Raw genomic sequence first — 27,226 nt, forward strand, 5'->3', positions numbered from 1 at the left:
GATTCTTCTCCTCTAATATTTTTGTAAGCATTCAATCAGTGGTAATAATTTTGTCGATATAATAAAATAGCGCTTAATATGAGAGTCACGTGACGATTTTAATTTACTTTCCAATCTATTAGTGTGTTAACTCCTATTATTATAGGAAATAAGTTCTTTCTTAAATAATCCTTACAGTATAGTAGTATTTCGTGTATTGCAGTTAAATTTCATATATACCTCCGTACATTTTGTGTACGGTTGGTTATGTGTAAATTATATATATATATTTTTTTTTTTTTTTTTTTCGTAATGACCATGCAGTGATCGATCGATCGATTTATCTACGCAAGTGTTTGTTCAAAGAAACAATTGTGAATTTTAGAATCATGTGTGGCCCTGAAAAGGGCCTTTTGATATATGACTGACAGAAGCGTCACGTTCGCACGTCCAGACGCAAAACGCGTGGTACAAAATAATACATATAATGTAACCGTATGCGTTCGCGCAGACTGCGTCCTGTGATGTTGCTCCGTGCCAGTTTAAACGTGGTGGTTTAGGCACGTTCACCGCGGATCCTGCGAGCCAGCTGGATGTCCTTGGGCATGATGGTCACACGCTTGGCGTGGATAGCGCACAGATTGGTGTCCTCGAAGAGACCGACGAGGTAAGCCTCGCTGGCCTCCTGGAGAGCCATAACGGCAGAGCTCTGGAAGCGCAGATCGGTCTTGAAGTCCTGAGCGATCTCACGCACCAGACGCTGGAAGGGCAGCTTGCGGATCAGAAGCTCAGTGCTCTTCTGGTAGCGACGGATCTCACGGAGGGCGACGGTGCCGGGCCTGTAACGATGGGGCTTCTTGACGCCGCCGGTGGCGGGCGCGCTCTTGCGGGCCGCCTTGGTGGCGAGCTGTTTGCGGGGCGCTTTACCACCGGTGGATTTACGAGCGGTCTGCTTGGTACGGGCCATTGTGAATAATAATAATACGCGTGCGTGTACGTTACGTTAACGAGTCACGAGAGGGAATAAGCGATTTTTCGCCAGCGAGTCGCTATTTATACGTGCTGGCTGGTCGGAAAGGGACGGGGTTAGTGTCCGTGTGAGCGAGAGGGCTATAAAATTCACATACACGTCCCCCTCGCCCCTCTTCCTTTCTCACCAACACAAAATTTCTGATTAGAATAACAATAATATAATTGAAATATTAATTAATAAATAAATAAATAAATAAATACATACATACATACATACATACATATATTTCATTTAAATAACAGTCATCGCTATCGAAATTCGCCTCGATAGCCGGTTCAATCGAGTTAGGTCAGGTTATTAAAGTTAGGTTAGTATTTTATAAAATAGGTTTATAAGTTAGGTCAGGTTATGTTAGGTTTCGCGGAGTTAGGTTTGATCGAGTTAGGTTAGGTTAGGTCAAAGTTAGGTTAGGTTTTTTTTTTTTGTCACTCAAAACCTAACCTAACTTTTTTTTATAATGTCAGGTTATGTTTGGTTTCGCGGAGTTAGGTTTGATCGAGTTAGGTTAGGTTAGGTCAAAGTTCAAACCGATCAAACCTAACTTTTTTTTATAATGTCATTCAAAACCTAACCTAACTCCGCGAAACCTAACATAACTACTTATTTTATAAAAACCTAACCTAAATTTAATATCCATAACGTCTCACGTTACACATATGCATACACTAAGTGTATGTGTGTATTGTTGATTCCTTATTTAATACTCTTACATGTTGATACAACTTTCGTGTTGATACCGATTGACACCGTATGCACGGCTATCTAGAAACTTCTTATATTATATATTCAGAACGTATTTGTGGCCCTGAAAAGGGCCTTTTTGGTTGTTGTACAAACCACACTCTCGCAGCGTGTCGTGTCGCAATACGAACTACCTAAACCCATTACACTAAAAGTGTATTGAGAAGACAGATAGCATACGAGGAACGACGGACGCTTACTTGGAGCTGGTGTACTTGGTGACGGCCTTGGTGCCTTCACTGACGGCGTGCTTGGCGAGCTCACCGGGCAGCAAGAGCCTCACGGATGTCTGCACCTCCCTGCTGGTGATGGTGGACCTCTTGTTGTAGTGAGCGAGGCGGGAGGCCTCGGCGGCGATGCGCTCGAAGATGTCGTTCACGAAAGAGTTCATGATCGACATGGCCTTGCTGGAGATACCGGTGTCGGGGTGGACCTGCTTGAGCACCTTGTAGATGTAAATGGCGTAGCTCTCCTTGCGCTTATGCTTCTTCTTTTTCTTCGAGTCCGACTTGGAGATGTTCTTCTGGGCCTTGCCGGATTTCTTGGCGGCCTTACCGCTAGTCTTGGGTGGCATTGTGATATAGTTAGATGCTTACAGTACGATAGTCGAACTGAGAATAAAAATTTCGTATGTATGTCATCTCGATACCCTTTTGGGAGGGTGTGAGGGGTCTCTTCAACATCCCTGTTGCGGAGACTGAATCTGTTTTCGCGCCCCATCTTCGTGGGGCGGTCTTCCACCGTCGATTTTTGGACGGCTGCGCGATCCGGTGTAGGCCAGCTTTATCGCTACCGGCCGTTATCCAACCCCGCAACCCCTAGCCTGGTGATACCGTTTGAGCGGGGCCAGGTTTCGGGGCCGCAGTGAAGGCGACCGGCAGTTTAGGCTGGCGTGTGCTTCTTAGGTGTCATCCGAGTGTGTGTGGTGTTGTTGTGTCGTCGACGACGTCTTCTTCTTCCTCTTCTTCGTTGTTGTCGTCGTCGTCGTTGTGTAGGAGGGCTCGGGGGAGATGCCGAGCCCCGTGTAGGTCCGGTGGTCGTGTGTAGTGTGGCGCGATCCCTCGTAGATGGTCGTGGCTGCAGTTGTCCGCGCGGTCATACATGACCCGCGCGAGACGCTCGATGAACTCGTCCAGGCTGCGCCACTTCAGGTACTCGGCGATGGCTGCGTTGCTGACGAATCGGGTTGCTGCGACGATGGTCCGTAGCGAGAGTGTCTCCTGGCTCCTCATCCTCTGCTTGTTGAACCTGGAACAGAAAGAATACCAGGCTGGTGTAGCGTAGGTTAGTCGAGAGCGGACGTAAGCTTTGTACAGACCGACTTTGGTCCGTACAGGGAGCTTGCTGCAGAAAACCGGGCGGAGGTTCATTCGAGCGGTTTTCGCTCGTCTGATTGTCTCCGCCGTGTGTTTCTGCATGGTGAGCCGCCTGTCTATGGTCACCCCCAGATATTTCACTGTGGGTGACCACGTGAGCGGTTGTCCTAAAAGAGAAGGAGGTGCGGGCAAGTCTCGCGCTTGCCCTGTGATGAGCGCTTGCGTTTTGCCCACATTGACTGATAGCCTCCATTTGGAGAGCCAGTCAGGAAGGGCGTCGAGCGTCGGCTGGATCTTGGAGACTGCATGCGGCATCTGAAAAGATGAAGCATAGTAAGCGGCGTCGTCAGCAAAGAGGGCTAGTTGCGCTTGTCCTACGACTGGTATGTCGTCGGTGTAGCGCGCATAGCACGAGGGCGATAGGCAGCTCCCCTGGGGGACTCCTGCCTGTATTGGGCGGTCCTGCGACACCGTGCCTTCCACTTGTACGTGGAAGCGTCGGTCTGCTAGGAATGATGCGATGATTCTCACGATGCGGCGGGGTGCTGTGGACAGAGAAAGTTTGTATATTAGACCTTCGTGCCAGACTCGGTCAAAAGCTTTCTCCATGTCTAGGAGGACAGCGACTGTGTACTCCTTTTTGTTGAGCGCCATGCCCATGTGGTGTAGGACACGGGTGAGCTGCAACGTGGTGGAGTGTTGAGACCTGAAACCAAATTGCTCCGGCCTGGGTTGGATGTGTGGCGAGAGGTGCCGGAGCAGCAACCTCTCGAATACCTTTGATAGGTTGCATAGCAACGTGATAGGCCGGTAGCTCTCCGGCTTTCTTCTGTCCTTCCCGGGTTTGGGAAGGACGATGACCCGTCCCGTCTTCCAGACGGTGGGAAAGTGCCCCGACCGCAAGATCCCGTTGAACAGGCGCGCCACTGCCGCTAAGGTGTTTAGCGGCAGTTGGCGGAGCGCCATGTTCGGGATCTCGTCGGGGCCCGGTGCCTTCTTCGGATTGCAGTGGTGCCTGATAGTCGCCTTGACCTGTGAAGGAGAAAAGTAGATTGGATCATCGTGGGTTTCGACCGGCACGTTGAGATAGTCTCTGACGTGCTGTACGATGTCCGCTGTGTGTTGCGGGTCTGTGTCGGGGAAGGGCCTGAATTGCTGCTCAAGGCTGCGAGCGAGTATTTCCGCTCTGTCCTTGGCTGCGTATTTCAGGATTCCGTCGGTGTCGTCCTCTAGTGGGTGTATCGGCTCGGGTTTCGAGCTGAGTTGTCTGCATAACCTGTGGATGGAAGGAACGTGATCGGTTAGGCTATCGATGTGCGCTTCCCAGCTTGCAGCTCTGTGCTCGTTGAGTTTGTCCTTTAACAATCGCTCCAGACGATTGAGCTCGGTCTTTACATCTTTAATTTCGTACTAAGTTGCGCTCATTTTGTTAAAGCGGAGAACGGGAAATAGGGGATTAAAGATCGAGCGTCGCGCTCGCGGTATATCGACCAATAGCGTTCGTGCATCATTAGTATCGTCGGTCGGCATGGTGGGGAGTGAGAGCGCGTATTGATATTACTTACATATAGGTATTATTATTTTGATTATAAAATATATCAAATGCCGTATAGATTATACCATCATCAGTTTTGTTCAAAACCGTAGGCGGATAACAATTATATTATTTAAATGTATATAGCTTTATGTTTATTTACTATTGTTGTTGTTGTTACAGTGACACACTGCTGTAGATGAGCAAGTAATAGCTCTGAGCCATCACATTACCTTTATTTGTCGTTTATTTATTATACTTCTTGACGAAACGATGTCTCAAGTCTCTCATATAGAGACGTGTGTAGTGATGTGTTTTGCAATCAGAAAAATAATCTTATTAGAATTCAGAATTATCTACTTACCGTAAGTAATAACATTCATTCATTCATTCATCGTTCATATATATGTATATGATATAATTATATTGATCGATCGAATGACATCATACACGTATGCGTTATGCCATGAAACTTACAACGTTATCACAGAATCATATTGTGGCCCTGAAAAGGGCCTTTTGTAACGGTCACTCGGGCGGGAATATAACAGAGGCCACATTCACCAAACGCCGGGTGTTACCGCTAGAGATGTAGCCTGATGAGAAGTGAGTACACTTAAGCCTTCTTCTCGGTCTTCTTGGGCAGGAGCACGGCCTGAATGTTAGGCAGCACACCACCCTGGGCGATGGTCACACCGGAGAGGAGCTTGTTCAACTCCTCGTCGTTGCGGATCGCCAGCTGGAGATGCCTAGGGATGATCCTGGTCTTCTTGTTGTCGCGAGCGGCGTTGCCTGCCAACTCGAGAACCTCAGCGGCCAGGTACTCCATGACGGCGGCTAGGTACACCGGGGCACCGGCACCGACGCGCTCGGCGTAGTTGCCCTTGCGTAGAAGCCTGTGGATACGACCGACGGGGAACTGAAGTCCGGCACGGTTAGAACGGGACTTTGCCTTTCCCTTAACCTTGCCACCTTTACCGCGTCCAGACATGTTTAAAGAGAGATTTAAGTTTAGTTTACACACACGAAACGAGAGCACGATTGCTTGCTTGCGAGTGTATACGCTCTTTTTTAGTAGTTGCCTTTATTTTATACGTTCACGGTGTACGCTGATAGTGGGGATACAACGAGCCGACATAACACGAGCCCGATCGACCAATCAACGAGTCGCGTGCAAGAGCGCAAATTAGAAAGAGATAGATATAAAATAAAAACATTTCAATTTATACATCAAAGTATACCTAATAAAAATGACACAATTAACAAAAAATATTCCGTAAATTATATACTTATATTTATGTAGTTGTTGTTGTTGTAAATCTAAGACTTCAAATAATACAGTTATATTTATCATCATTCACCATCGATAAGAAAATATTCTGTGTAAGTATTCATGAAAACCTAACCTAATCAGTCTTATCAGTGAGATCATCAATAATCTTGAGACTTTTGCCATAAGACTCGATTTGAGATTGACTTTTTATATTGATTGCGATCGATCGACTCGTGTATGTATGTGTGTGTGTGCTTATTGCAATGAAACAGAGGCGATATGAACCTTTGAATAAATTTGTTAGCCCTGAAAAGGGCTTTTTGATGTGCGTTTAACGCGCACAGGCGTATGACGAGAGGCGTGTGAACAGGCGACACGTCGTCGTATATACGATATATAGCGACGACAATCGACATATCCTCCACCATCACGGCCGATGTAAGTACGACGACGACAATGTGACGCAGTCTTCTTACTTCTTCGAGGCAGCCTTCTTGGCGGCGGGCTTCGCTTTGGGAGCGGCCGCGGCCTTCTTGGGCTTGGGAGCTTTAGGCTTCTTGGTCGGCGGCTTCGCGGTCTTCTTGGCCTTAGGCGCGGCGGCGCTCTTGCCCTTGGCGGGGGTGGAAGGTTTCTTCGCGGCGGGCTTCTTCTTGGCGGCGGCAGCCTTCTTGTCCTTCGTGGCGGCCTTAGGCTTGGCCGGGGACGCAGCGGCCTTCTTCGCCTTAGCGGGCTTAGCTGCGGCGGGCTTCTTAGCGGCGGCTGAAGATTTAGCGGCGCTAGATTTCTTGGCCGCGGCGGGCTTCTTGCCGGCCGATGATGACTTCGACTCCAGTTTGAAGGAGCCGGACGCGCCCTTGCCTTTGGTCTGAATGAGTGCGCCGGATTCGACTGCGCTCTTAAGATATTTTCTGATGAAAGGGGCCAGCTTCTCGGCGTCGACCTTGTACTGGGCGGCGATGTACTTCTTGATAGCCTGCAGGGACGAACCGCTTCTCTCCTTCAACTCCTTGATGGCGCTGTTAACCATCTCGGACGTCTTAGGGTGGGTGGGTTTCGCCTTAGGCTTCTTAGCGCCAGCGGAGGCGGACGCCTTAGGCTTCTTCGCGGGCGTCGCCGGGGCGGGAGCGTCGGCAGCAACTGCGGTGTCGGCCATATTTATTTATTTATTTATTAATCGTCAAGTAAGTAAGTAAAGTAAATTAGTAAATCGCACAAACTGCGCAAAGAGAATACAGCGGACGCGTGTAAGCGGAGCGCTGCGCTGGCGAGTACTAAACACGGCTTATTGGGGGCGCCACTTTTTATATATACTCCGGCTTAACCGTAACGCAGACCCTCATGTCGCGGGACGTTTTCTCGTAATAACACTTCCAAGTTTTCACTTACTCGTTTATGATTAAACTAAATTTATAGTGAATTATATTATAATGATTATAATAAAATTGCACATATACATTCTTTATGAATTGATATACGTATTTTAATAGAAGTTTTAGGATTTGGAACGCCGATAAACGAATGAGAGAACTTTACTTTTGGTATTATAGGTTGCGGACACCTCGGGTCAGTTTAAAAAGTGATTTTTCTTAATTAAAATCACATCTAACACTATTATGTGTCCTCCAGTTAAATGCGAAGATACCATAGATAGATGTGACACAATAACAACATTAGAAAATTATATTTATAATGTTATTTTGACTTGTTGTCTTCACTGTCGTAAAACAGCCGTACCGCGACTTGGATTGCATTGCCTACGTTCAGTGGTTTGCTCTCTGCCGGTACCGACGTAAAACGGGATAGGTACTTTATATTAAATTTAAATAATTATGTTATGTTATATTATACATTAAGATATCGTATTAATGAATATTATTATAATTCGTATAGTTAAACTCTCTTCTTCTACGAGGATCATACAGCGCGACACGTGCGTGCGGGCATCGTAGTAGGTAAGAGTCTCGTGTAGGTCGTCGTTTAGATTTATTTAGTTTTTGGTCCGGCGTATTTATTTATAATAATTTAACGTATGATATTATCTGAATGTTGATATTGGAACAAACGATATAAATTATTTTGACATAAAAATCTGTTTAGGTTGATATGTATATATTATATGTAAGTACCTAAATATTATGTATTCATCATCATAGGAACACGAGAAGTCTAAAACCTGTGTTTATATTATACTTTCTTTTTTTTTTTTTTTTTTTTTTTTTTTTGTAAAGTGAGGTGAGTGGGTGCGGGGATGTTGGGTGTCCCTGTCCGTTTTGTGCACTATTTGCGAATCCTTTATCTAATTGGTCAGTTCATCGACTAGTCGTCATTATCAGTAGCAGATCACTCACAGGTCAGGTGAGGTTCGCGGGTAAAGTAAAATGTGGTGTGTGCGGTTGCATGTGATTGTTTATAAGTATATGATGGTGTTATTAAAAAAAAAAAAAAAAAAAAAAAAAAAAAAAAAAAAAAAAAAAAAAATATATATATATATATCTTTTACCAGTTAATTAATATTTTCTTCTTCGGGTTGGTGTGGTGAAACTAAAAATGTTGATGAAACCCTCAAGATTCCAATTTTGTATGTACCGCTCGTGGTTCAATTTTGGATTGTTTCGCTTCCTCTGGTATCAATAGATACTTAGCACAAGCGATGCTTACGAGCTGGACGCTGTAGAAGTTAGAAGTGTTGCGCGGTGCCGGGTAAGTAAGTAATTGTAATAAATGTACGTACCACCTACGACGATACTAGATTATTAGTAGTTATTTAGTAGATATTTTGGATAACATAGGATGGGTAGAGATCGATTGTTTGTCCGTCTGTGTCGCTACTGAAACTTTTTATCGTAATCGTATCATAGAATTATTTGCGGCCCTGAAAAGGGCCTTTTTTTTTTTATTTGCGTCTGCGCGATACGGTAATACCCACGTTAGTACATATTACACGATATCGCGCGCGACGACGCTGACAGTGCAGCGCTTAACCTCCGAAACCGTAGAGGGTGCGGCCTTGACGCTTCAGAGCGTAGACGACGTCCATGGCGGTGACGGTCTTCCTCTTGGCGTGCTCGGTGTAGGTGACCGCGTCACGGATCACGTTCTCGAGGAACACCTTGAGAACGCCGCGGGTCTCCTCGTAGATCAGGCCGGAGATACGCTTGACGCCACCTCTGCGGGCGAGACGACGGATGGCGGGCTTGGTGATACCCTGGATGTTATCACGGAGCACCTTCCTGTGGCGCTTGGCTCCTCCTTTCCCCAGACCTTTACCTCCCTTACCGCGACCGGTCATTGCGACTTGTTGTAGTAGAGATTAGACTTCTCGAACGGAATACTCAACACACGACTTGCGCCGCGCGTCGACACGAGTGGAATAGCTAGCTAGCCATCATTTTGCCGCTATTTATACGTTTTACCCTATTGCGGGGCGACGGGGGACGGGGTAAGATATATCAGAGCATTATTATTTGACTTACTTTTCATATATCTAAAGAAATATAATATTATATATACCTATTGATAAATAATTTCATATTATATGATATTTAAATTAATTTTGGATACTTAGGTTTAGACGTAGGGGATAATATATACTATAAAAACGGCGGCCGGCTTACGGATTAGATCCTCTTGTGAAGGATTCTTCTCCTCTAATATTTTTGTAAGCATTCAATCAGTGGTAATAATTTTGTCGATATAATAAAATAGCGCTTAATATGAGAGTCACGTGACGATTTTAATTTACTTTCCAATCTATTAGTGTGTTAACTCCTATTATTATAGGAAATAAGTTCTTTCTTAAATAATCCTTACAGTATAGTAGTATTTCGTGTATTGCAGTTAAATTTCATATATACCTCCGTACATTTTGTGTACGGTTGGTTATGTGTAAATTATATATATATATTTTTTTTTTTTTTTTTTTCGTAATGACCATGCAGTGATCGATCGATCGATTTATCTACGCAAGTGTTTGTTCAAAGAAACAATTGTGAATTTTAGAATCATGTGTGGCCCTGAAAAGGGCCTTTTGATATATGACTGACAGAAGCGTCACGTTCGCACGTCCAGACGCAAAACGCGTGGTACAAAATAATACATATAATGTAACCGTATGCGTTCGCGCAGACTGCGTCCTGTGATGTTGCTCCGTGCCAGTTTAAACGTGGTGGTTTAGGCACGTTCACCGCGGATCCTGCGAGCCAGCTGGATGTCCTTGGGCATGATGGTCACACGCTTGGCGTGGATAGCGCACAGATTGGTGTCCTCGAAGAGACCGACGAGGTAAGCCTCGCTGGCCTCCTGGAGAGCCATAACGGCAGAGCTCTGGAAGCGCAGATCGGTCTTGAAGTCCTGAGCGATCTCACGCACCAGACGCTGGAAGGGCAGCTTGCGGATCAGAAGCTCAGTGCTCTTCTGGTAGCGACGGATCTCACGGAGGGCGACGGTGCCGGGCCTGTAACGATGGGGCTTCTTGACGCCGCCGGTGGCGGGCGCGCTCTTGCGGGCCGCCTTGGTGGCGAGCTGTTTGCGGGGCGCTTTACCACCGGTGGATTTACGAGCGGTCTGCTTGGTACGGGCCATTGTGAATAATAATAATACGCGTGCGTGTACGTTACGTTAACGAGTCACGAGAGGGAATAAGCGATTTTTCGCCAGCGAGTCGCTATTTATACGTGCTGGCTGGTCGGAAAGGGACGGGGTTAGTGTCCGTGTGAGCGAGAGGGCTATAAAATTCACATACACGTCCCCCTCGCCCCTCTTCCTTTCTCACCAACACAAAATTTCTGATTAGAATAACAATAATATAATTGAAATATTAATTAATAAATAAATAAATAAATAAATACATACATACATACATACATACATATATTTCATTTAAATAACAGTCATCGCTATCGAAATTCGCCTCGATAGCCGGTTCAATCGAGTTAGGTCAGGTTATTAAAGTTAGGTTAGTATTTTATAAAATAGGTTTATAAGTTAGGTCAGGTTATGTTAGGTTTCGCGGAGTTAGGTTTGATCGAGTTAGGTTAGGTTAGGTCAAAGTTAGGTTAGGTTTTTTTTTTTTGTCACTCAAAACCTAACCTAACTTTTTTTTATAATGTCAGGTTATGTTTGGTTTCGCGGAGTTAGGTTTGATCGAGTTAGGTTAGGTTAGGTCAAAGTTCAAACCGATCAAACCTAACTTTTTTTTATAATGTCATTCAAAACCTAACCTAACTCCGCGAAACCTAACATAACTACTTATTTTATAAAAACCTAACCTAAATTTAATATCCATAACGTCTCACGTTACACATATGCATACACTAAGTGTATGTGTGTATTGTTGATTCCTTATTTAATACTCTTACATGTTGATACAACTTTCGTGTTGATACCGATTGACACCGTATGCACGGCTATCTAGAAACTTCTTATATTATATATTCAGAACGTATTTGTGGCCCTGAAAAGGGCCTTTTTGGTTGTTGTACAAACCACACTCTCGCAGCGTGTCGTGTCGCAATACGAACTACCTAAACCCATTACACTAAAAGTGTATTGAGAAGACAGATAGCATACGAGGAACGACGGACGCTTACTTGGAGCTGGTGTACTTGGTGACGGCCTTGGTGCCTTCACTGACGGCGTGCTTGGCGAGCTCACCGGGCAGCAAGAGCCTCACGGATGTCTGCACCTCCCTGCTGGTGATGGTGGACCTCTTGTTGTAGTGAGCGAGGCGGGAGGCCTCGGCGGCGATGCGCTCGAAGATGTCGTTCACGAAAGAGTTCATGATCGACATGGCCTTGCTGGAGATACCGGTGTCGGGGTGGACCTGCTTGAGCACCTTGTAGATGTAAATGGCGTAGCTCTCCTTGCGCTTATGCTTCTTCTTTTTCTTCGAGTCCGACTTGGAGATGTTCTTCTGGGCCTTGCCGGATTTCTTGGCGGCCTTACCGCTAGTCTTGGGTGGCATTGTGATATAGTTAGATGCTTACAGTACGATAGTCGAACTGAGAATAAAAATTTCGTACTAAGTTGCGCTCATTTTGTTAAAGCGGAGAACGGGAAATAGGGGATTAAAGATCGAGCGTCGCGCTCGCGGTATATCGACCAATAGCGTTCGTGCATCATTAGTATCGTCGGTCGGCATGGTGGGGAGTGAGAGCGCGTATTGATATTACTTACATATAGGTATTATTATTTTGATTATAAAATATATCAAATGCCGTATAGATTATACCATCATCAGTTTTGTTCAAAACCGTAGGCGGATAACAATTATATTATTTAAATGTATATAGCTTTATGTTTATTTACTATTGTTGTTGTTGTTACAGTGACACACTGCTGTAGATGAGCAAGTAATAGCTCTGAGCCATCACATTACCTTTATTTGTCGTTTATTTATTATACTTCTTGACGAAACGATGTCTCAAGTCTCTCATATAGAGACGTGTGTAGTGATGTGTTTTGCAATCAGAAAAATAATCTTATTAGAATTCAGAATTATCTACTTACCGTAAGTAATAACATTCATTCATTCATTCATCGTTCATATATATGTATATGATATAATTATATTGATCGATCGAATGACATCATACACGTATGCGTTATGCCATGAAACTTACAACGTTATCACAGAATCATATTGTGGCCCTGAAAAGGGCCTTTTGTAACGGTCACTCGGGCGGGAATATAACAGAGGCCACATTCACCAAACGCCGGGTGTTACCGCTAGAGATGTAGCCTGATGAGAAGTGAGTACACTTAAGCCTTCTTCTCGGTCTTCTTGGGCAGGAGCACGGCCTGAATGTTAGGCAGCACACCACCCTGGGCGATGGTCACACCGGAGAGGAGCTTGTTCAACTCCTCGTCGTTGCGGATCGCCAGCTGGAGATGCCTAGGGATGATCCTGGTCTTCTTGTTGTCGCGAGCGGCGTTGCCTGCCAACTCGAGAACCTCAGCGGCCAGGTACTCCATGACGGCGGCTAGGTACACCGGGGCACCGGCACCGACGCGCTCGGCGTAGTTGCCCTTGCGTAGAAGCCTGTGGATACGACCGACGGGGAACTGAAGTCCGGCACGGTTAGAACGGGACTTTGCCTTTCCCTTAACCTTGCCACCTTTACCGCGTCCAGACATGTTTAAAGAGAGATTTAAGTTTAGTTTACACACACGAAACGAGAGCACGATTGCTTGCTTGCGAGTGTATACGCTCTTTTTTAGTAGTTGCCTTTATTTTATACGTTCACGGTGTACGCTGATAGTGGGGATACAACGAGCCGACATAACACGAGCCCGATCGACCAATCAACGAGTCGCGTGCAAGAGCGCAAATTAGAAAGAGATAGATATAAAATAAAAACATTTCAATTTATACATCAAAGTATACCTAATAAAAATGACACAATTAACAAAAAATATTCCGTAAATTATATACTTATATTTATGTAGTTGTTGTTGTTGTAAATCTAAGACTTCAAATAATACAGTTATATTTATCATCATTCACCATCGATAAGAAAATATTCTGTGTAAGTATTCATGAAAACCTAACCTAATCAGTCTTATCAGTGAGATCATCAATAATCTTGAGACTTTTGCCATAAGACTCGATTTGAGATTGACTTTTTATATTGATTGCGATCGATCGACTCGTGTATGTATGTGTGTGTGTGCTTATTGCAATGAAACAGAGGCGATATGAACCTTTGAATAAATTTGTTAGCCCTGAAAAGGGCTTTTTGATGTGCGTTTAACGCGCACAGGCGTATGACGAGAGGCGTGTGAACAGGCGACACGTCGTCGTATATACGATATATAGCGACGACAATCGACATATCCTCCACCATCACGGCCGATGTAAGTACGACGACGACAATGTGACGCAGTCTTCTTACTTCTTCGAGGCAGCCTTCTTGGCGGCGGGCTTCGCTTTGGGAGCGGCCGCGGCCTTCTTGGGCTTGGGAGCTTTAGGCTTCTTGGTCGGCGGCTTCGCGGTCTTCTTGGCCTTAGGCGCGGCGGCGCTCTTGCCCTTGGCGGGGGTGGAAGGTTTCTTCGCGGCGGGCTTCTTCTTGGCGGCGGCAGCCTTCTTGTCCTTCGTGGCGGCCTTAGGCTTGGCCGGGGACGCAGCGGCCTTCTTCGCCTTAGCGGGCTTAGCTGCGGCGGGCTTCTTAGCGGCGGCTGAAGATTTAGCGGCGCTAGATTTCTTGGCCGCGGCGGGCTTCTTGCCGGCCGATGATGACTTCGACTCCAGTTTGAAGGAGCCGGACGCGCCCTTGCCTTTGGTCTGAATGAGTGCGCCGGATTCGACTGCGCTCTTAAGATATTTTCTGATGAAAGGGGCCAGCTTCTCGGCGTCGACCTTGTACTGGGCGGCGATGTACTTCTTGATAGCCTGCAGGGACGAACCGCTTCTCTCCTTCAACTCCTTGATGGCGCTGTTAACCATCTCGGACGTCTTAGGGTGGGTGGGTTTCGCCTTAGGCTTCTTAGCGCCAGCGGAGGCGGACGCCTTAGGCTTCTTCGCGGGCGTCGCCGGGGCGGGAGCGTCGGCAGCAACTGCGGTGTCGGCCATATTTATTTATTTATTTATTAATCGTCAAGTAAGTAAGTAAAGTAAATTAGTAAATCGCACAAACTGCGCAAAGAGAATACAGCGGACGCGTGTAAGCGGAGCGCTGCGCTGGCGAGTACTAAACACGGCTTATTGGGGGCGCCACTTTTTATATATACTCCGGCTTAACCGTAACGCAGACCCTCATGTCGCGGGACGTTTTCTCGTAATAACACTTCCAAGTTTTCACTTACTCGTTTATGATTAAACTAAATTTATAGTGAATTATATTATAATGATTATAATAAAATTGCACATATACATTCTTTATGAATTGATATACGTATTTTAATAGAAGTTTTAGGATTTGGAACGCCGATAAACGAATGAGAGAACTTTACTTTTGGTATTATAGGTTGCGGACACCTCGGGTCAGTTTAAAAAGTGATTTTTCTTAATTAAAATCACATCTAACACTATTATGTGTCCTCCAGTTAAATGCGAAGATACCATAGATAGATGTGACACAATAACAACATTAGAAAATTATATTTATAATGTTATTTTGACTTGTTGTCTTCACTGTCGTAAAACAGCCGTACCGCGACTTGGATTGCATTGCCTACGTTCAGTGGTTTGCTCTCTGCCGGTACCGACGTAAAACGGGATAGGTACTTTATATTAAATTTAAATAATTATGTTATGTTATATTATACATTAAGATATCGTATTAATGAATATTATTATAATTCGTATAGTTAAACTCTCTTCTTCTACGAGGATCATACAGCGCGACACGTGCGTGCGGGCATCGTAGTAGGTAAGAGTCTCGTGTAGGTCGTCGTTTAGATTTATTTAGTTTTTGGTCCGGCGTATTTATTTATAATAATTTAACGTATGATATTATCTGAATGTTGATATTGGAACAAACGATATAAATTATTTTGACATAAAAATCTGTTTAGGTTGATATGTATATATTATATGTAAGTACCTAAATATTATGTATTCATCATCATAGGAACACGAGAAGTCTAAAACCTGTGTTTATATTATACTTTCTTTTTTTTTTTTTTTTTTTTTTTTTTTTGTAAAGTGAGGTGAGTGGGTGCGGGGATGTTGGGTGTCCCTGTCCGTTTTGTGCACTATTTGCGAATCCTTTATCTAATTGGTCAGTTCATCGACTAGTCGTCATTATCAGTAGCAGATCACTCACAGGTCAGGTGAGGTTCGCGGGTAAAGTAAAATGTGGTGTGTGCGGTTGCATGTGATTGTTTATAAGTATATGATGGTGTTATTAAAAAAAAAAAAAAAAAAAAAAAAAAAAAAAAAAAAAAAAAAAAAAATATATATATATATATCTTTTACCAGTTAATTAATATTTTCTTCTTCGGGTTGGTGTGGTGAAACTAAAAATGTTGATGAAACCCTCAAGATTCCAATTTTGTATGTACCGCTCGTGGTTCAATTTTGGATTGTTTCGCTTCCTCTGGTATCAATAGATACTTAGCACAAGCGATGCTTACGAGCTGGACGCTGTAGAAGTTAGAAGTGTTGCGCGGTGCCGGGTAAGTAAGTAATTGTAATAAATGTACGTACCACCTACGACGATACTAGATTATTAGTAGTTATTTAGTAGATATTTTGGATAACATAGGATGGGTAGAGATCGATTGTTTGTCCGTCTGTGTCGCTACTGAAACTTTTTATCGTAATCGTATCATAGAATTATTTGCGGCCCTGAAAAGGGCCTTTTTTTTTTTATTTGCGTCTGCGCGATACGGTAATACCCACGTTAGTACATATTACACGATATCGCGCGCGACGACGCTGACAGTGCAGCGCTTAACCTCCGAAACCGTAGAGGGTGCGGCCTTGACGCTTCAGAGCGTAGACGACGTCCATGGCGGTGACGGTCTTCCTCTTGGCGTGCTCGGTGTAGGTGACCGCGTCACGGATCACGTTCTCGAGGAACACCTTGAGAACGCCGCGGGTCTCCTCGTAGATCAGGCCGGAGATACGCTTGACGCCACCTCTGCGGGCGAGACGACGGATGGCGGGCTTGGTGATACCCTGGATGTTATCACGGAGCACCTTCCTGTGGCGCTTGGCTCCTCCTTTCCCCAGACCTTTACCTCCCTTACCGCGACCGGTCATTGCGACTTGTTGTAGTAGAGATTAGACTTCTCGAACGGAATACTCAACACACGACTTGCGCCGCGCGTCGACACGAGTGGAATAGCTAGCTAGCCATCATTTTGCCGCTATTTATACGTTTTACCCTATTGCGGGGCGACGGGGGACGGGGTAAGATATATCAGAGCATTATTATTTGACTTACTTTTCATATATCTAAAGAAATATAATATTATATATACCTATTGATAAATAATTTCATATTATATGATATTTAAATTAATTTTGGATACTTAGGTTTAGACGTAGGGGATAATATATACTATAAAAACGGCGGCCGGCTTACGGATTAGATCCTCTTGTGAAGGATTCTTCTCCTCTAATATTTTTGTAAGCATTCAATCAGTGGTAATAATTTTGTCGATATAATAAAATAGCGCTTAATATGAGAGTCACGTGACGATTTTAATTTACTTTCCAATCTATTAGTGTGTTAACTCCTATTATTATAGGAAATAAGTTCTTTCTTAAATAATCCTTACAGTATAGTAGTATTTCGTGTATTGCAGTTAAATTTCATATATACCTCCGTACATTTTGTGTACGGTTGGTTATGTGTAAATTATATATATATATTTTTTTTTTTTTTTTTTTCGTAATGACCATGCAGTGATCGATCGATCGATTTATCTACGCAAGTGTTTGTTCAAAGAAACAATTGTGAATTTTAGAATCATGTGTGGCCCTGAAAAGGGCCTTTTGATATATGACTGACAGAAGCGTCACGTTCGCACGTCCAGACGCAAAACGCGTGGTACAAAATAATACATATAATGTAACCGTATGCGTTCGCGCAGACTGCGTCCTGTGATGTTGCTCCGTGCCAGTTTAAACGTGGTGGTTTAGGCACGTTCACCGCGGATCCTGCGAGCCAGCTGGATGTCCTTGGGCATGATGGTCACACGCTTGGCGTGGATAGCGCACAGATTGGTGTCCTCGAAGAGACCGACGAGGTAAGCCTCGCTGGCCTCCTGGAGAGCCATAACGGCAGAGCTCTGGAAGCGCAGATCGGTCTTGAAGTCCTGAGCGATCTCACGCACCAGACGCTGGAAGGGCAGCTTGCGGATCAGAAGCTCAGTGCTCTTCTGGTAGCGACGGATCTCACGGAGGGCGACGGTGCCGGGCCTGTAACGATGGGGCTTCTTGACGCCGCCGGTGGCGGGCGCGCTCTTGCGGGCCGCCTTGGTGGCGAGCTGTTTGCGGGGCGCTTTACCACCGGTGGATTTACGAGCGGTCTGCTTGGTACGGGCCATTGTGAATAATAATAATACGCGTGCGTGTACGTTACGTTAACGAGTCACGAGAGGGAATAAGCGATTTTTCGCCAGCGAGTCGCTATTTATACGTGCTGGCTGGTCGGAAAGGGACGGGGTTAGTGTCCGTGTGAGCGAGAGGGCTATAAAATTCACATACACGTCCCCCTCGCCCCTCTTCCTTTCTCACCAACACAAAATTTCTGATTAGAATAACAATAATATAATTGAAATATTAATTAATAAATAAATAAATAAATAAATACATACATACATACATACATACATATATTTCATTTAAATAACAGTCATCGCTATCGAAATTCGCCTCGATAGCCGGTTCAATCGAGTTAGGTCAGGTTATTAAAGTTAGGTTAGTATTTTATAAAATAGGTTTATAAGTTAGGTCAGGTTATGTTAGGTTTCGCGGAGTTAGGTTTGATCGAGTTAGGTTAGGTTAGGTCAAAGTTAGGTTAGGTTTTTTTTTTTTGTCACTCAAAACCTAACCTAACTTTTTTTTATAATGTCAGGTTATGTTTGGTTTCGCGGAGTTAGGTTTGATCGAGTTAGGTTAGGTTAGGTCAAAGTTCAAACCGATCAAACCTAACTTTTTTTTATAATGTCATTCAAAACCTAACCTAACTCCGCGAAACCTAACATAACTACTTATTTTATAAAAACCTAACCTAAATTTAATATCCATAACGTCTCACGTTACACATATGCATACACTAAGTGTATGTGTGTATTGTTGATTCCTTATTTAATACTCTTACATGTTGATACAACTTTCGTGTTGATACCGATTGACACCGTATGCACGGCTATCTAGAAACTTCTTATATTATATATTCAGAACGTATTTGTGGCCCTGAAAAGGGCCTTTTTGGTTGTTGTACAAACCACACTCTCGCAGCGTGTCGTGTCGCAATACGAACTACCTAAACCCATTACACTAAAAGTGTATTGAGAAGACAGATAGCATACGAGGAACGACGGACGCTTACTTGGAGCTGGTGTACTTGGTGACGGCCTTGGTGCCTTCACTGACGGCGTGCTTGGCGAGCTCACCGGGCAGCAAGAGCCTCACGGATGTCTGCACCTCCCTGCTGGTGATGGTGGACCTCTTGTTGTAGTGAGCGAGGCGGGAGGCCTCGGCGGCGATGCGCTCGAAGATGTCGTTCACGAAAGAGTTCATGATCGACATGGCCTTGCTGGAGATACCGGTGTCGGGGTGGACCTGCTTGAGCACCTTGTAGATGTAAATGGCGTAGCTCTCCTTGCGCTTATGCTTCTTCTTTTTCTTCGAGTCCGACTTGGAGATGTTCTTCTGGGCCTTGCCGGATTTCTTGGCGGCCTTACCGCTAGTCTTGGGTGGCATTGTGATATAGTTAGATGCTTACAGTACGATAGTCGAACTGAGAATAAAAATTTCGTACTAAGTTGCGCTCATTTTGTTAAAGCGGAGAACGGGAAATAGGGGATTAAAGATCGAGCGTCGCGCTCGCGGTATATCGACCAATAGCGTTCGTGCATCATTAGTATCGTCGGTCGGCATGGTGGGGAGTGAGAGCGCGTATTGATATTACTTACATATAGGTATTATTATTTTGATTATAAAATATATCAAATGCCGTATAGATTATACCATCATCAGTTTTGTTCAAAACCGTAGGCGGATAACAATTATATTATTTAAATGTATATAGCTTTATGTTTATTTACTATTGTTGTTGTTGTTACAGTGACACACTGCTGTAGATGAGCAAGTAATAGCTCTGAGCCATCACATTACCTTTATTTGTCGTTTATTTATTATACTTCTTGACGAAACGATGTCTCAAGTCTCTCATATAGAGACGTGTGTAGTGATGTGTTTTGCAATCAGAAAAATAATCTTATTAGAATTCAGAATTATCTACTTACCGTAAGTAATAACATTCATTCATTCATTCATCGTTCATATATATGTATATGATATAATTATATTGATCGATCGAATGACATCATACACGTATGCGTTATGCCATGAAACTTACAACGTTATCACAGAATCATATTGTGGCCCTGAAAAGGGCCTTTTGTAACGGTCACTCGGGCGGGAATATAACAGAGGCCACATTCACCAAACGCCGGGTGTTACCGCTAGAGATGTAGCCTGATGAGAAGTGAGTACACTTAAGCCTTCTTCTCGGTCTTCTTGGGCAGGAGCACGGCCTGAATGTTAGGCAGCACACCACCCTGGGCGATGGTCACACCGGAGAGGAGCTTGTTCAACTCCTCGTCGTTGCGGATCGCCAGCTGGAGATGCCTAGGGATGATCCTGGTCTTCTTGTTGTCGCGAGCGGCGTTGCCTGCCAACTCGAGAACCTCAGCGGCCAGGTACTCCATGACGGCGGCTAGGTACACCGGGGCACCGGCACCGACGCGCTCGGCGTAGTTGCCCTTGCGTAGAAGCCTGTGGATACGACCGACGGGGAACTGAAGTCCGGCACGGTTAGAACGGGACTTTGCCTTTCCCTTAACCTTGCCACCTTTACCGCGTCCAGACATGTTTAAAGAGAGATTTAAGTTTAGTTTACACACACGAAACGAGAGCACGATTGCTTGCTTGCGAGTGTATACGCTCTTTTTTAGTAGTTGCCTTTATTTTATACGTTCACGGTGTACGCTGATAGTGGGGATACAACGAGCCGACATAACACGAGCCCGATCGACCAATCAACGAGTCGCGTGCAAGAGCGCAAATTAGAAAGAGATAGATATAAAATAAAAACATTTCAATTTATACATCAAAGTATACCTAATAAAAATGACACAATTAACAAAAAATATTCCGTAAATTATATACTTATATTTATGTAGTTGTTGTTGTTGTAAATCTAAGACTTCAAATAATACAGTTATATTTATCATCATTCACCATCGATAAGAAAATATTCTGTGTAAGTATTCATGAAAACCTAACCTAATCAGTCTTATCAGTGAGATCATCAATAATCTTGAGACTTTTGCCATAAGACTCGATTTGAGATTGACTTTTTATATTGATTGCGATCGATCGACTCGTGTATGTATGTGTGTGTGTGCTTATTGCAATGAAACAGAGGCGATATGAACCTTTGAATAAATTTGTTAGCCCTGAAAAGGGCTTTTTGATGTGCGTTTAACGCGCACAGGCGTATGACGAGAGGCGTGTGAACAGGCGACACGTCGTCGTATATACGATATATAGCGACGACAATCGACATATCCTCCACCATCACGGCCGATGTAAGTACGACGACGACAATGTGACGCAGTCTTCTTACTTCTTCGAGGCAGCCTTCTTGGCGGCGGGCTTCGCTTTGGGAGCGGCCGCGGCCTTCTTGGGCTTGGGAGCTTTAGGCTTCTTGGTCGGCGGCTTCGCGGTCTTCTTGGCCTTAGGCGCGGCGGCGCTCTTGCCCTTGGCGGGGGTGGAAGGTTTCTTCGCGGCGGGCTTCTTCTTGGCGGCGGCAGCCTTCTTGTCCTTCGTGGCGGCCTTAGGCTTGGCCGGGGACGCAGCGGCCTTCTTCGCCTTAGCGGGCTTAGCTGCGGCGGGCTTCTTAGCGGCGGCTGAAGATTTAGCGGCGCTAGATTTCTTGGCCGCGGCGGGCTTCTTGCCGGCCGATGATGACTTCGACTCCAGTTTGAAGGAGCCGGACGCGCCCTTGCCTTTGGTCTGAATGAGTGCGCCGGATTCGACTGCGCTCTTAAGATATTTTCTGATGAAAGGGGCCAGCTTCTCGGCGTCGACCTTGTACTGGGCGGCGATGTACTTCTTGATAGCCTGCAGGGACGAACCGCTTCTCTCCTTCAACTCCTTGATGGCGCTGTTAACCATCTCGGACGTCTTAGGGTGGGTGGGTTTCGCCTTAGGCTTCTTAGCGCCAGCGGAGGCGGACGCCTTAGGCTTCTTCGCGGGCGTCGCCGGGGCGGGAGCGTCGGCAGCAACTGCGGTGTCGGCCATATTTATTTATTTATTTATTAATCGTCAAGTAAGTAAGTAAAGTAAATTAGTAAATCGCACAAACTGCGCAAAGAGAATACAGCGGACGCGTGTAAGCGGAGCGCTGCGCTGGCGAGTACTAAACACGGCTTATTGGGGGCGCCACTTTTTATATATACTCCGGCTTAACCGTAACGCAGACCCTCATGTCGCGGGACGTTTTCTCGTAATAACACTTCCAAGTTTTCACTTACTCGTTTATGATTAAACTAAATTTATAGTGAATTATATTATAATGATTATAATAAAATTGCACATATACATTCTTTATGAATTGATATACGTATTTTAATAGAAGTTTTAGGATTTGGAACGCCGATAAACGAATGAGAGAACTTTACTTTTGGTATTATAGGTTGCGGACACCTCGGGTCAGTTTAAAAAGTGATTTTTCTTAATTAAAATCACATCTAACACTATTATGTGTCCTCCAGTTAAATGCGAAGATACCATAGATAGATGTGACACAATAACAACATTAGAAAATTATATTTATAATGTTATTTTGACTTGTTGTCTTCACTGTCGTAAAACAGCCGTACCGCGACTTGGATTGCATTGCCTACGTTCAGTGGTTTGCTCTCTGCCGGTACCGACGTAAAACGGGATAGGTACTTTATATTAAATTTAAATAATTATGTTATGTTATATTATACATTAAGATATCGTATTAATGAATATTATTATAATTCGTATAGTTAAACTCTCTTCTTCTACGAGGATCATACAGCGCGACACGTGCGTGCGGGCATCGTAGTAGGTAAGAGTCTCGTGTAGGTCGTCGTTTAGATTTATTTAGTTTTTGGTCCGGCGTATTTATTTATAATAATTTAACGTATGATATTATCTGAATGTTGATATTGGAACAAACGATATAAATTATTTTGACATAAAAATCTGTTTAGGTTGATATGTATATATTATATGTAAGTACCTAAATATTATGTATTCATCATCATAGGAACACGAGAAGTCTAAAACCTGTGTTTATATTATACTTTCTTTTTTTTTTTTTTTTTTTTTTTTTTTTGTAAAGTGAGGTGAGTGGGTGCGGGGATGTTGGGTGTCCCTGTCCGTTTTGTGCACTATTTGCGAATCCTTTATCTAATTGGTCAGTTCATCGACTAGTCGTCATTATCAGTAGCAGATCACTCACAGGTCAGGTGAGGTTCGCGGGTAAAGTAAAATGTGGTGTGTGCGGTTGCATGTGATTGTTTATAAGTATATGATGGTGTTATTAAAAAAAAAAAAAAAAAAAAAAAAAAAAAAAAAAAAAAAAAAAAAAATATATATATATATATCTTTTACCAGTTAATTAATATTTTCTTCTTCGGGTTGGTGTGGTGAAACTAAAAATGTTGATGAAACCCTCAAGATTCCAATTTTGTATGTACCGCTCGTGGTTCAATTTTGGATTGTTTCGCTTCCTCTGGTATCAATAGATACTTAGCACAAGCGATGCTTACGAGCTGGACGCTGTAGAAGTTAGAAGTGTTGCGCGGTGCCGGGTAAGTAAGTAATTGTAATAAATGTACGTACCACCTACGACGATACTAGATTATTAGTAGTTATTTAGTAGATATTTTGGATAACATAGGATGGGTAGAGATCGATTGTTTGTCCGTCTGTGTCGCTACTGAAACTTTTTATCGTAATCGTATCATAGAATTATTTGCGGCCCTGAAAAGGGCCTTTTTTTTTTTATTTGCGTCTGCGCGATACGGTAATACCCACGTTAGTACATATTACACGATATCGCGCGCGACGACGCTGACAGTGCAGCGCTTAACCTCCGAAACCGTAGAGGGTGCGGCCTTGACGCTTCAGAGCGTAGACGACGTCCATGGCGGTGACGGTCTTCCTCTTGGCGTGCTCGGTGTAGGTGACCGCGTCACGGATCACGTTCTCGAGGAACACCTTGAGAACGCCGCGGGTCTCCTCGTAGATCAGGCCGGAGATACGCTTGACGCCACCTCTGCGGGCGAGACGACGGATGGCGGGCTTGGTGATACCCTGGATGTTATCACGGAGCACCTTCCTGTGGCGCTTGGCTCCTCCTTTCCCCAGACCTTTACCTCCCTTACCGCGACCGGTCATTGCGACTTGTTGTAGTAGAGATTAGACTTCTCGAACGGAATACTCAACACACGACTTGCGCCGCGCGTCGACACGAGTGGAATAGCTAGCTAGCTTCCATTGCTTCTTTCGCACCTCCGAAGGAGGGGCGAATTGCCTTCCCATCCTTACATTGGATCTTTGGCGGTTTCTATCCGCCGCCCGTTACAACGGGCGGGTCTCTTGAGGCCCAAAAAGTGGGCTGGCATCTTAGCGGGCTCGTATGGCCCTGTTGTTGTTGTTGTTATTGTTTGGGGCTTCTAGGTCCATCCGGGCTGCTCAAGACCGCAACGAGGTCGTCGAAGAGGTCGGCAGCCGGGGGCGTGCGGTAGGTGGGTGCTGGCGCTGGCGGCGGCGTGACGCGTCTGGGGCTTCTGGGTCCGACCGGCATGCTTAAGACCTCTAAGACGAGGGCGTCGAAGGGGTCGTTGGCATCCGGGGGTGTGCAGTAGGTGGGTGCTAGTGCTGGCGGCGGCGTGGGGCGTGCGGCAGTTTCGAGGGCTGGTGCCGGAGCTGTTGACGGAGTCTGGGCAGACGTCGTTTGAGTTGACGCTGTTTTCGTGGTGGCAGTCTTGAGTGTGGGCTTCATTTTCGCAGCGGTTCCGGGCTCCTTCGCCGGCTGCGGTCGTACCACCCCCCTTTGGGTGGGGGGGTTTGCCGGCGCCATCAATGTTGAAGGCGCCGACTCTTCCACCGTGGGCTTGGCGACCGTGGCGTTGGTGATGGGGCCTGGGCGCGACGGGGCCGAGAAATATGATTTCCCGGCCTTCCATAGGCGGTAAGCCCTCTTGAAAGCAGGGCAGTTTCTGTGGTTTCCTGGGTGCGGTCCCCTACAGTTCCTGCATGTGGCTTCTACTTCCAGTGGTCTCGTGCACTGGCCGGCCCAGTGCGGTTCAGCGCAGCGGACGCAGGCCAGTTGTCGGTGGCAGCCATGAGAGGAGTGGCCAAAACCTTGGCAGCGGTGGCACTGCGCGGGCCCCTTCTTCCCGCGCCATGCCTCCACCTTGATTCCCCTCAGATGGAGTAGCTCAGACACCCCGTAGATGCCCGCGTGGTCCCGGGCAGTCCCCGCGAGCTGAACGAAGTAAATGCAGCCCGGGCGTCCCGCTCTCGCGTTGATCTCCTTTACGTATTCTACGGGGTGGCCCAGCTTCTCCAGGGCGGTCTTGACTTCCTCTGAAGGCGTGTTGATGGGGAGGCCTCTAACGGCCACTTTGAGCCGCTTCTCGCTCTCCAGCCCGTAGATGTTGAAAAGCGGCTTAATGATGTCTGAGGTCTCTCCCTTCTTCTCGGCTTCTGTGATGGCAGCGGTCGCTTCTTTTTCCAATTTGGATAGGTGGCGAATTACCATGCGGTATTCCTCCTCGGAGCGGGGTTCGAAGCGGATGCCCTCCCCTATCGGCGTAGTGAAGGGCGGTGTCCCAAGTACTTGCGTAAGGTCCTCTAGGACCCTCGGCCAGTTGGGAAGAATTTCGGCGAAAATGGGTGGGTACTTGAGTTTTTTTTTTTTTTGAGTACCCACATCATCTTCACCGCAAGGCTGCTTGGCACTATTGCTCTTTTTAGTGCAGGTATCTTTATTTTTTTGGGTGCTGTTGTTTTTTTTAATGGTATCGTCTTTTTTTTTTGCAGCCTTGCTGCCGGTGGTCGCTGTGTGCGCGTTGGCTGCGCCCGAGGGGAGGGCTGCGGCCTTCGCGTAGCTGCTGTTGCTGTTGGAGGTTATTGCTCCCGGCTTGAGGGCTTCGGTGCGTGCTGTGGCGCTGTCAGGGCCCTTGTGGGGGCCTGGTGTGGGTTGCAGGGCGGCTCTCGCTTGGGCGCGGAGTCGCGGGTCGGTAGGCGGAGACGGGTTTTGGCAGACCCGTTTCGGTTCCTTCTTCTCTGGAGGGCTGCATTCCGGTCTCCTCTTCACTGCCGAAGGTGACAGGAGGTCCGGGTGCTTCTCCACGAAGCGGAGTAGAGGGGCGTCTTCAGGCAGCAGCTTTCCCGCCTCTCCCAGGGCATGCCCTTGCAGCCTGATGTATGCCGCCATCCACGCCTCCATGGCTGGAGACATGTTGCCGACCTCCCCCAGGCGAGCCACCAGGATGCGATCACGATCCAGTAACTCACGAGGGGTAAGCCGGCACAGGGCTTCCCGTGAAATCGGGGAAAAGGTGCTTCCCGGGGCCGCGTCGGCCGCTTGCCACGGCTCTGGGGAGCCGTCGGTGGGTGTCGGGGTCAGGACGTCGCTGAACTCGGCGAGCTCGTCGTCGTGTTTGGCGTCTGGCTGCGGTGTCGTGGGTGCGGGTGGATGCGAAAACCCGCTTTTCGTACTACCTACCCGTCCCGTGTGAGCGGGGGGGTCAGTTTCCGTAGGCGGGTTTCGTGCGGGTATGCCGGAAACTTCCCGTTCCGATCTACCCACCTCATCCGCGGGGACGAGGGGGGACCGTCGCGAGTTTTCCCGGCGCGGCTTCATCTTCTTTGGGTCCACTTGCGACGCTTTACTGCCGGCCGAGGTCCATGTTCGGGTCCTCGCGGCTGCAGGGTTCAGTGGAGACGCTGGTAGTCCCCTCCGGCGGGGCCGGGCGCGATTCGCCTATTTTTTCCGTAGGAAAAAACACGAACGAATTAGCTGGTGCGCGAGTAGGGTGCGTCCGTGCAGGTGGGTACCGTTGGCAATCCTAGCTAGCTAGCCATCATTTTGCCGCTATTTATACGTTTTACCCTATTGCGGGGCGACGGGGGACGGGGTAAGATATATCAGAGCATTATTATTTGACTTACTTTTCATATATCTAAAGAAATATAATATTATATATACCTATTGATAAATAATTTCATATTATATGATATTTAAATTAATTTTGGATACTTAGGTTTAGACGTAGGGGATAATATATACTATAAAAACGGCGGCCGGCTTACGGATTAGATCCTCTTGTGAAGGATTCTTCTCCTCTAATATTTTTGTAAGCATTCAATCAGTGGTAATAATTTTGTCGATATAATAAAATAGCGCTTAATATGAGAGTCACGTGACGATTTTAATTTACTTTCCAATCTATTAGTGTGTTAACTCCTATTATTATAGGAAATAAGTTCTTTCTTAAATAATCCTTACAGTATAGTAGTATTTCGTGTATTGCAGTTAAATTTCATATATACCTCCGTACATTTTGTGTACGGTTGGTTATGTGTAAATTATATATATATATTTTTTTTTTTTTTT

General features: G+C 45.7%; 10 protein-coding genes and 1 pseudogene across 10 annotated transcripts; all 11 read right to left on the minus strand.

The window, feature by feature from the left end:
- Positions 1-535: 535 nt before the first annotated feature.
- Positions 536-10,457, minus strand: LOC134752448 (uncharacterized; annotated as a pseudogene).
- On the minus strand, positions 1,950-2,327 carry LOC134752047 (histone H2B). The gene has a single exon (XM_063687608.1). It carries the CDS (start codon positions 2,325-2,327, stop codon positions 1,950-1,952), a length of 378 nt encoding a protein of 125 aa, XP_063543678.1.
- Positions 5,220-5,594, minus strand: LOC134752048 (histone H2A). The gene has a single exon (XM_063687609.1). It carries the CDS (start codon positions 5,592-5,594, stop codon positions 5,220-5,222), a length of 375 nt encoding a protein of 124 aa, XP_063543679.1.
- LOC134752046 (late histone H1-like) lies at positions 6,349-7,029 on the minus strand. The gene has a single exon (XM_063687607.1). The coding sequence runs from the start codon at positions 7,027-7,029 to the stop codon at positions 6,349-6,351; it is 681 nt and encodes a 226-aa protein (XP_063543677.1).
- A 1,003-nt stretch (positions 10,458-11,460) lies between the features above and the next one.
- Positions 11,461-11,838, minus strand: LOC134752233 (histone H2B). Its single transcript, XM_063687860.1, has one exon. It carries the CDS (start codon positions 11,836-11,838, stop codon positions 11,461-11,463), a length of 378 nt encoding a protein of 125 aa, XP_063543930.1.
- Positions 11,839-12,635: 797 nt separating this feature from the next.
- On the minus strand, positions 12,636-13,010 carry LOC134752355 (histone H2A). Its single transcript, XM_063688036.1, has one exon. It carries the CDS (start codon positions 13,008-13,010, stop codon positions 12,636-12,638), a length of 375 nt encoding a protein of 124 aa, XP_063544106.1.
- A 754-nt stretch (positions 13,011-13,764) lies between these two features.
- Positions 13,765-14,445, minus strand: LOC134752345 (late histone H1-like). The gene has a single exon (XM_063688024.1). It carries the CDS (start codon positions 14,443-14,445, stop codon positions 13,765-13,767), a length of 681 nt encoding a protein of 226 aa, XP_063544094.1.
- A 1,824-nt stretch (positions 14,446-16,269) lies between these two features.
- On the minus strand, positions 16,270-16,581 carry LOC134752449 (histone H4). The gene has a single exon (XM_063688151.1). The coding sequence runs from the start codon at positions 16,579-16,581 to the stop codon at positions 16,270-16,272; it is 312 nt and encodes a 103-aa protein (XP_063544221.1).
- Positions 16,582-18,876: 2,295 nt separating this feature from the next.
- Positions 18,877-19,254, minus strand: LOC134752532 (histone H2B). The gene has a single exon (XM_063688227.1). The coding sequence runs from the start codon at positions 19,252-19,254 to the stop codon at positions 18,877-18,879; it is 378 nt and encodes a 125-aa protein (XP_063544297.1).
- Positions 19,255-20,051: 797 nt separating this feature from the next.
- LOC134752533 (histone H2A) lies at positions 20,052-20,426 on the minus strand. Its single transcript, XM_063688228.1, has one exon. It carries the CDS (start codon positions 20,424-20,426, stop codon positions 20,052-20,054), a length of 375 nt encoding a protein of 124 aa, XP_063544298.1.
- Positions 20,427-21,180: 754 nt separating this feature from the next.
- On the minus strand, positions 21,181-21,861 carry LOC134752531 (late histone H1-like). Its single transcript, XM_063688226.1, has one exon. It carries the CDS (start codon positions 21,859-21,861, stop codon positions 21,181-21,183), a length of 681 nt encoding a protein of 226 aa, XP_063544296.1.
- Between the last annotated feature and the right edge of the window lie 5,365 nt (positions 21,862-27,226).

The sequence above is a fragment of the Cydia strobilella genome, chromosome 24 (assembly GCF_947568885.1).
Source record: "Cydia strobilella chromosome 24, ilCydStro3.1, whole genome shotgun sequence".
In the NCBI taxonomy this organism is placed as follows: domain Eukaryota; kingdom Metazoa; phylum Arthropoda; class Insecta; order Lepidoptera; family Tortricidae; genus Cydia; species Cydia strobilella.

Bases quoted from the DNA above. Each gene is read 5' to 3' on its own strand.
- LOC134752233 (XM_063687860.1), bottom strand. From the start codon at position 11,838: ATGCCACCCAAGACTAGCGGTAAGGCCGCCAAGAAATCCGGCAAGGCC.
- LOC134752533 (XM_063688228.1), bottom strand. From the start codon at position 20,426: ATGTCTGGACGCGGTAAAGGTGGCAAGGTTAAGGGAAAGGCAAAGTCC.
- LOC134752048 (XM_063687609.1), bottom strand. From the start codon at position 5,594: ATGTCTGGACGCGGTAAAGGTGGCAAGGTTAAGGGAAAGGCAAAGTCC.
- LOC134752046 (XM_063687607.1), bottom strand. From the start codon at position 7,029: ATGGCCGACACCGCAGTTGCTGCCGACGCTCCCGCCCCGGCGACGCCC.
- LOC134752345 (XM_063688024.1), bottom strand. From the start codon at position 14,445: ATGGCCGACACCGCAGTTGCTGCCGACGCTCCCGCCCCGGCGACGCCC.
- LOC134752047 (XM_063687608.1), bottom strand. From the start codon at position 2,327: ATGCCACCCAAGACTAGCGGTAAGGCCGCCAAGAAATCCGGCAAGGCC.
- LOC134752355 (XM_063688036.1), bottom strand. From the start codon at position 13,010: ATGTCTGGACGCGGTAAAGGTGGCAAGGTTAAGGGAAAGGCAAAGTCC.
- LOC134752532 (XM_063688227.1), bottom strand. From the start codon at position 19,254: ATGCCACCCAAGACTAGCGGTAAGGCCGCCAAGAAATCCGGCAAGGCC.
- LOC134752449 (XM_063688151.1), bottom strand. From the start codon at position 16,581: ATGACCGGTCGCGGTAAGGGAGGTAAAGGTCTGGGGAAAGGAGGAGCC.
- LOC134752531 (XM_063688226.1), bottom strand. From the start codon at position 21,861: ATGGCCGACACCGCAGTTGCTGCCGACGCTCCCGCCCCGGCGACGCCC.